The sequence below is a fragment of the Marmota marmota genome, unplaced genomic scaffold, assembly GCF_001458135.2.
Source record: "Marmota marmota marmota unplaced genomic scaffold, marMar, whole genome shotgun sequence".
Lineage (NCBI taxonomy): Eukaryota > Metazoa > Chordata > Mammalia > Rodentia > Sciuridae > Marmota > Marmota marmota.
In genome coordinates this window covers 27,026,246-27,035,522 of record NW_025999982.1, presented here as the reverse complement: position 1 = coordinate 27,035,522, position 9,277 = coordinate 27,026,246, and the positions used below count along the sequence as shown (strand labels likewise).

At 31.6% G+C, this 9,277-nt stretch overlaps 1 protein-coding gene across 1 annotated transcript in view; it reads left to right on the top strand.

Moving 5' to 3' along the window:
- Eys (eyes shut homolog) overlaps positions 1–9,277 on the top strand; it is a 1,560,564-nt gene that overhangs the window by 1,025,995 nt on the left and 525,292 nt on the right. Inside the window, 1 exon segment of the mRNA XM_015487393.2 lies at positions 4,094–4,206. Coding sequence (XP_015342879.1) covers positions 4,094–4,206 — 113 coding nt within the window.

Here is a 9,277-nt window from a genome sequence, read left to right as displayed (position 1 = left end):
GGGGGGCGGGGAGACTGAAGCAGTAAATAACTGGACTCTTTTAAGAGGATATGTGTATACCAGAGATTGCTGTACACATTCCTTCATATTTGCAGGTCTTCAGGGTTTAGGTTAATCCATGATTCAAGTAAATGTTTGAGAATAGCACCTTTATTCAAAAAAGATCTCACATGTGTTACGTGCATGTGTGAAAATGTCAAAAAGAATACTCTTACCCTATACAATCAGTATGTGCTAATTATTACAATAAAAATTGCCCATTAGTATTTAATTCTAAAATTGAAATGTTTTAAATATATACACAATCTAACCTATAACCAGGAAGTCCTTCTGTCTAAATTCTGTGCAACTGCAATGGAATGTTAATATGGAGCCTTGTTACTACAGTATGGATTATCTCCTGACATTGAATTTCTGTAAAGGAGTGAAAGCAAAAGCTATCAAAGGCCAGAGATAGAGTTAAATATTCTTTTATTAATAGAGAAGTAAGAAAAAAATGGGAACATATGCCGCAGTCTGGCTGGGCACAAATCAGGAGCCACTGAAACAGGAACAAACTTTATTTTTAAACTGCAGGAAAACACTTCACACAGCTCCCGGGGAATCCTCCCGAACTCCCCAGCCGGAAATATCTCTCCCGGAAATCCCTCCTCCTGCACTTCCCCAACCAATGGGAACTCTCGGGGAATCCCCGGAGAACTCCAAAAGTTGCGCAGAGGCGGATAGTAATGCCTCGCCTGTCAATCAATACTGTTGGCAAAATGCCAGGGGCCATACAGACTCCGCCACCGTGGCTCTCAGCAAACATACTCAACATGTATTTAGAAATTTGAGATATTACAAGTTGAAAATGAAAATAACAAAAATTCTGTTGTTAATACTGCTCAATACCCTGAATTATTGTTTTTTTGTTGCTGTGATATAATTCATTACACTTGTCATTTTATGTTGTTGAGAAATAACTGAGTCATTATTTTATTATTTGTGTTGGATTTTAAAAGGACTTTACTTGAGTAACCATAGAAGGTCATGTGAGTACAATTTATTTTTCCCATTGAATTGACAATAACATGCAGTGATGCCATTTCTATGATCCAGTGGAGGTGATTTTCCATTGTTTCTTGTGCATAAAAATCAATACATTATAACTTATCATATCGATTATGTATGTTTTGCCTCTATTCTTTCACTTTTAAGAATATGGTCCTGGAAGCCTTCACTGACCAGATTACTATAAATTAACTAAATTCAAGGAAATGTTTTCATACACTAAAAATTACCTAAGAAGCACATGCTTCAAGTGTTTCAAGTTTAGTATTCAGGCTCAGTGTTTCTGGGTTTGAGTTTCACTCACTTTTTACAAAACTAAATTTCAATATTTCAAGTGAAAAAGACAACATGGGAATTTCTTTGGAGGCCAAATAATACATCCTGAACAAGACTGCCAGAAGTTAATATGTGAGAGAACTGGAGAATTTTTAGGCTATTAAAACTTGATAAATGTAAGAATTTTGAATTCCCTCAAATTTAAAGGCTAATGGCTATGGAAAAAATTTTTTGCCACTTTTCAAAAGTCAAGGTGAATAAATTAATATTTATTTTTAATCATATGTAAATGAAATTGAATAACAGAATTCTAAGTATTTCAATAGAGTAATCATGGATTCATTTACATTTTAGGGCACATTTTTATATCTCTCTGATAGTTTTATATTTATTTAAAAAGCTGAAACTTTCTCCTTTGCCTGATGCTCATAAATAACAAGGATTTTAATGAATAGTGAAAATTATCTACTTAAATATGCACATATTTTAGGCTATTGCTGATCTATGTTAAAATAAAATTCAAACATTCATAATCATACTATCATTAAAAGCATTTTGTGACCATTAAACTAAATGTTTTTTTTTTATTAGTAAACTGTAATAATTTACGTTTGTGATGTTTTAGGAGAGGAAAACACAAACTTCATTTTAAAAAGTAGATTTATTCATAATCTTTATGGTTAAAAGGAAAAATTAAACTTTAAAATAAAAAATTATTACTCAACCCCACAAAAAACTTTTAGCCAACAATTGCAAATTTTAAGAACCAAATGTTTCTGTGTTGCTTGTTATCAACTTGATTTCTGTAAACAACTTACTACATGAAATTTTGTGTTTTTTTCCTAGTTTAGTCATTTTGACATTTGACAGAGCATTTCTAGTTTAGAGGGTTTGCAGACATTTGAGCCTATATCTGGAAGAACAAAAAAATCGGACTTATAAAATTGAGAATATTAAGTAAATAAATAAAATATATTCATCCCAAATTTTCTAAACAAGACAAAGCCTTCATTCTATTATTTATATATTTATAATATTATACTTGATGAGAAATGAAGTCCTAATAATGCACAAAGCATATAGATTTAATTCAAAAATCAAGTTAAACACTTTGTTTTTAAACATATTAGTTTAGTGTTTGCCCTTGTCATAATTTGGTACCTCTTAACTTGAAATTTTTAATAATATACAGAACACATCAGAAACTAAAATAAATACTCATTTTAACTTTATTCTGAGTCATGCCTCTTTTAATTTGTCTTTTTCACATAAATATGCATTGACTTGTAATTACTTGTATAGTGTTTATGTTCACAATGAATACAATGGAAAACCATGTCTATTCATCTTTACAAGGTTATTTTCATCAACCAAAATGAATGCTTTCCAGTGTCCTTATTTTCTTTGTGCTCTTGGCCTTCCAGAATCCTCTAATATTATTTTTTGCCCCAATTATTCCTAAAGAATAAAGTTCATACAAGGAAACAGGAATCACAAATATTTTGTGTCTTTCTTTGTGCTTCCATTGGCTCCTGTAAGAGTAATTCATGATGTTTTGATGGCTGGAAATAGGAAAAAAAATCACTGGTTTCTGAAAGAATAAAGGACAAGGAACAGAGTGAAAATTATGGGAGACTTGTCATGTCATACCTTGATAAGAAAAATGAGTGTATCAGCTTTTCTTCTCTATTTTTCATTGATAATTCACTGTATATATGAGACTTTTTCTTTATCCTAATATTAGTGACTTTGTGCTGTCATACAGTTCTAAAATGTATAAGCTCCTAGTAAATACTGGCTAACAATGTGGTATTATTCCATAGTAATTTTGAAGCATACTTTATTTTGAATATTTGAGGTCTACATGATGTTATGATGCATAGTGGATGTAAATGTTAACTGAACATCAATCATCACACGCAGTTACCCTCTTTTTGTGTGTAAGTGCAGCTAAAATCTGTTCCTTTAGCAAAAGTCCTGAATACAATATGATATTATTAACCATAGTCCTCCTGTTCATTAGATCTCTAGACTCTATTCTGCTACTCTTATGTCCTTTTTCCTACATCAACCCCTTTTTTTCCTTTCCCCGCTCAGCCATTCCTCTTGTAACCAAAGATATATTCTCTGAATTTGACATTAAAAAAAAAAAAAGAATCCACATGTGAAATCATGTAAAATTTTTCTTTTTGTGTATGGCTTATTTCACTTTGTATATTATCCCACAAGTTTATTCATGTTGTAGCAAAAGTTAGAAACTTCATCTTTTTAAGGCTCAACAATATCCTAATTGTGTGCATGTGAGTGTGTGTGTGTGTGTGTGTATGATTGATTATTCATTCTCCCATGTTCACTGAAACATTATTCACAATAACCAAGATATGGAAAATCTTCTACTAATATTTTGGTTGACTTTTTTACTTTCTTTTTTGCCCTCCTGGGAGTTGAACTCAGGGTAACTCTCCCATTGAGCTACATCCCAAGCCCTTTATTTATGTATATTTATTTATTATTTTGAGATAAGGTCTTGCTAAATTGTTGAGACTGGTCTCAAATCCTATCTCAGCCTTCTGATTGCTGGGCTTATAGGCACACCGTGCCCAGTTTGGGTTAATATTTATAGATTTGAATTACGGTACTACCAATATGTTGAATAGATCATTTCAGCCCTGAGATCCAATTTCACATTCTGACCAGTTTGCAGTAAAAACAATACATTAAAGATTATTATTTTAATTCTTTCTCTTGCTCTTTCTGTCTCTCTCAGATTTTTGGACCAGTTGAAAATTTTATTGGCTGCATACAAGTTGTGGAAATCAATAACCAGGGAACTTTCATTCCATCCAAGGCAGTGAAAAAAAATCACGTTGAGAACTGCAGGTAAAACCTCACTAGTGATTTTCAAATGATTTATTTTAGAGTGATCCCACTAAAAGGTACCATTTCTAATTGACATTATCTGATCAGAACTGGAATATATTTCCTTTCTTTTGTTTTCCTTTATCCAGTATCTTACAGACTGTAGAATTTTTAAAATAATTCCCAGTGAAGATGGAGCACTTGTTCATGATAGGTGTCCACTTTGTACTGAATAAGATGCTTCATATTGACAAACAAATGATCAGTGTGTTGTGGTTAGAAAACATCTATTAGAGCTACTTTTAAGAATGAACAGTCAAACATGCAGAATATTTTTTAGAATGATAAAATGATACTTTTCTCCAAAATATATATCTCAAAAGTTGCCTTTGTGCTTCAATTTTCATTACTAGTATCATATTCCTTACAAACAGTTGGAAGCTGGAGTGAACTAAAGAGCACATTTGAGAACGAATCAGGCATTAATGCATTAATGAAGTAGACAGAATATTACTTTTCCCTGATAGTTAAGAGCAAAAGGTCATTTCTGTAGTTTTGTGTTTATTGGAAAAGGTACCATTTCCAATGGAAATTATCTGACTACATAGAGTAGGTAATTATCAGGCCGTGAGAAATTTGCATACATGAGTATATTAAAATGATATAATGGGATACTGGGTGCCTTTTGACTATTTTGTTTTTATTTGTTTTTAATCAAATGAAACATAATAGTTGGGCTGGGGTTGTGCTTCAGTGGGCAGAGCACTTGCCTCACATATGTGAGGCATTGGGTTCTATCCTCAGCACCACATAGAAATAAACAAACAAAATTAAGATTTGTGTCCATCTATAACTAAAAAAAAGAAACATAATAGTTTATACTATAAACGGGATGATCCTGGCAATTTTAATATAATCAGATACTTGTAAATTCTTATATTTTACCATTTTGTTTCCGATTTTCTATGGAAAACATGTTCTTTGATATTTTATTAGCATTCCCTAACATTGACTAAACTCTCAGCTTCTATGTTCCCTGCCTTCTCTGTCAAATGCTATTATATATATTCATCTTGCATAACTGGAATTTTGCACCTATTGAACAGCAGCACCCCACTTTTCCTTCCCTCTGGCTCTGGAAACCACCCCCCTACTCTGTTTCTATGAGCATGGCTATTTTTACATTCCTCATATAAGTGGGGTTAATGCAGCATTTGTTTTCCTGTTTCCAGCTCACCTCACTTGGCACAGTGTCATCCAGATTCATCCATGTTTTAGCATATGTCAGAATTCCCTTCCTTTAAAGGTCTATAGTATTCTACTGTGTGCATAAACCACATTGTCCTCATCCATTTTTCAGTGTACACTTGGGTTGTTTTCACATTTTAACTATTGTGAATGACATTGTTTTTGAACATAGATGTTCAAATATCTCTTCATGATTTTACTTTATGGTTTGGGGTAGACTGGGGTGGAATTGCTCTATCATATAATAATTCTGTGTTTAGTTATTTAAACAATAGCCATACCGCTTTCCACAGTAGCTTTACCATTTTATAATCCCACCAATAATGCACAAGTGTTCCAGCCTCTCATCCTTATCAACTCTTTTTATAGTAACTATTTTAATGGTGATGAAGTAGAAAATCTTAGTTGGAATTTCCCTAATGATTTGTAATATTAATCATCTTTTCACATATATATTGGCTGCCCATAAATCTTCTTTTGAGAAAGGTTTAGTCAAGCCTTTAGTTTATTTTTCCAATTAGGCTGTTTGTATTTTGTCAACTTTTAAGAGTTCACTGTATATTCTGGTTAGTAATACCATATCAGATATATGATTATTTTCTTTCATTTCATATGGTGTATTTTTACTCTATTGATAATAAATTTTGCTGTACATTTTTTAAAATTTTCACAAAGTCCAGGAATTTTCATTCCTGTCATTGTTACCTCTAATGATTGGTGTCATATCCAAGAAAGCACTGTCAAGTTCAATGTTGTGAAGTTTTTGCTCCATGTTTACATCTAAGAGCTTTAAAGTTTTAAGGCTTACACTTAGGTCTTTCATCTATATTGAATTAAGAGACCCACTTCATTCTTTCGTAGTTTTTCCAGCACTCTTTGTTTAAAAAACTGCTATTTTCCCCCATTTAATGATCTCGGCAGTCTTGTCAAAAACATACATGCAAAAGTTTATTTCTCAGCTCTCTATTATCCTGTACTGAACTACCTTGGCCTTTATTCCATTACAAAATAGTTTAATTATTAAAGCACTGTAGTATGGTTTGAAATCAGAAAGTATGAGACATGCATCTTTATTTTTCAAGACTGTCTTGGTTGTTCAATCTCTAGTGATTCCATGTGAATTTGAGGAGTTGTTTTCTATTTCTGAAGAAAGATCATTGTGCTTTTGCTAATTGCATTGAATCTGTGGGTCACTTTTAATAGGATTAATAGCTTTATAATATTAGGTCTTCCAATTAATGAATGTGAGATGTGGTTTCACTTATATTATTTTCAATTTCTCATCAATATTCTGTAATTTTATTGTATAAAACTGTCACTTCCTTGGTTAATTTTTTCAGCAATTTATTTGTTTTGGTGCTATTATACATAGAATATTTTTATCATTGCCTTTACATGTTGTTTATTTCTAGTATACAGAAATGCAACTGTGTATTTTGTATTCTGCTATTTGGCTAATATTTCTAGTCTCTGTGTTTGTGAGTATGTGTGTGATAGATCCTTGATATTTCCTATACATAAAATTATATTACCTATGAAAGAAATTATTTCACTTCTTCCTTTTTTGATCTGTATGCCCTTTATTTCTTTTTCTTGACTAGTTATTTTGGCTAGAACTTCCAGTACTGTGTTGAAGAAAAGTGGTGAAAGCAAGTATTTTGCCTTGTTCCTGATCTTAACAGAAAAGCTTTCAAACTTCCACCATTGAGTATATGGTTACGCACATTATATCATGTTGTGGCAGTTTCCTTCCTTCCTAGTTTGTTGAGTGTTCTCATCATGAAAAAATGATGAATTTTATCAAATGATGGATCATGTGGGTTTTTCTTCATTTCATCAATGTGGTGGATTACACTGATCAACTTTTATATGTTGAAACATCCTCTCATATAAAGAATGAACTGTATTTGATCACCCTGTATAATCTTTCAATTTGATCCTGAATTTAGTTAGCTAATATTTTGTTGAGAATATTTACATGAGTGTTCATAAGAGATTTTGGGTTATAGTTTTCTTACAGTATCTTTGCTCAGTTTTGGTAATCGAGATAATTATAGCCTCATGGAATGAGTTCAGAAATGTTTACTTTGGTTCAATATTTTGGAAAACTGTCAGAATGATTGGAATTATTTTTTAATTTTGTTAAAAATCACTAATGAAGCCATCAAGTCCAAAGTTTCTTTTTCTTGATGTTTTGGGGAGATATTTTTCTACTGATACAATTACCTTACTAGTTATATGTAGTTCTATTTAGAGTTTCTAGTTCTTCGTGATTTAGTCTTGGTAGGTTTTGTGTTTCTACAATTTTGTCCATGTCTCCTAGGTTATCCAATTTTTTGGTATAATAATTTTTTGTATACTTAATAATTCTTTTTATTTCTTTAGTATGTTATATGTGAGCCACATGCCCAGCTCTTTTAAATTTTATTTAGAAACAAGGATTCACTAAGTTGCTGGGGCTGGCTTTGAATTTGCAATCCTCCTTCCTCAGCCTCCTGAGCCACTGGGATTATAGGCCTGAGTCACTGTGCCAGACTATTGTATCTGTTTTTGTATGGTTGTTAAGTCTAGTTGCTTTATTGTGTTAAGAACTCTATTTTCTTTCTTGGTTGCTCTACCCACTTTTGAGGGTGGAATCTTGTAGTCTCCAACCACTACTGCAGAATTGTCTGTTATCTCCCTTCAATTCTATCAGTTTTTGCTTCATATACTTTGATGAACTGTCATTATCTAAGTGTTTGTAACTGTTCTGTCTTCCTGATACATTGAAACTTTTAATACTATATAATGTCGTTATTTGTTTATTATTTTCTTTTGATTTGAAGTATATTTTGTTTGACATTCAAATAGCAACTCCTGCTTCCTTTCAGTTATTTGCATGGAGTCACATCTTCCATTGTTTATATATATTATATATATATTCCATTGTTTGCTTTCAAACTATTGGTATATTTGGACCTAAAAAGAATCTTTTAGGGAGTATATATTTGGAGCTGGTGATTTTAGCCGTTTTGCTAATCTCTTACTTTTGACTGCAGAGTTTGTTCCATTAATTTTAAGTTACAGATAAAGAGGAACTTGCTTTTGTTGTTTTGCTATCTGCTTTTTATGACTAATGGGGATTTTACCCCTGCTTTCTTTCACTACTGCCTTCTTCTGTGTTCAGTTGATTCTTAGTGATATATTTAAATGCCTTTTCAGTTTCCATACTTATATATTACTTATATATTCTCTAGCAGTTTTCTTTGAAGTTCCCATGGGAATTACATTGAATAATGTAAAGTTATGATAATCTAATTTGAAATGATGCCATCTTAACATCAATGTCAATTACATTAAAAAAAAATTTGCTCCTATTCCAACTCTGTCCCCACACTTTTCAATTGCTTGATGTCACAAAATCATATATTGTGACAAAATCATATATATATATATGCAAAATCATATATATATATATATATATATATATATATATGTGCCCTAACATAAGCCAGCAATAAACCAGTAAATTTTGAAATGCATAGACTCTTAAATTATGCAGAAAACAAAATTACAAACCAAAATTATTTTTTTAATTTACTGTTCTCCTAAATCACATAGAAGAACTTACCAATTAATGCTAAAATAGTATGTGTTTTAATCATTTCCTAGGTATTTATACTTATTGACAACTTTATTTCTTCATATGGCTTCCAATTAATAATTTGTATCCTTTCATTTCATTCTGAAAGATTTTCTTGTCCATTTCTCTCAGGGTGGATATAGTAGAAATAAATTCCCTTGGATTTTGTTTGTCTAGGAATTCTTAATTTCTCTGTAACTCTTTTTTTTTTTTTTTTTGGTT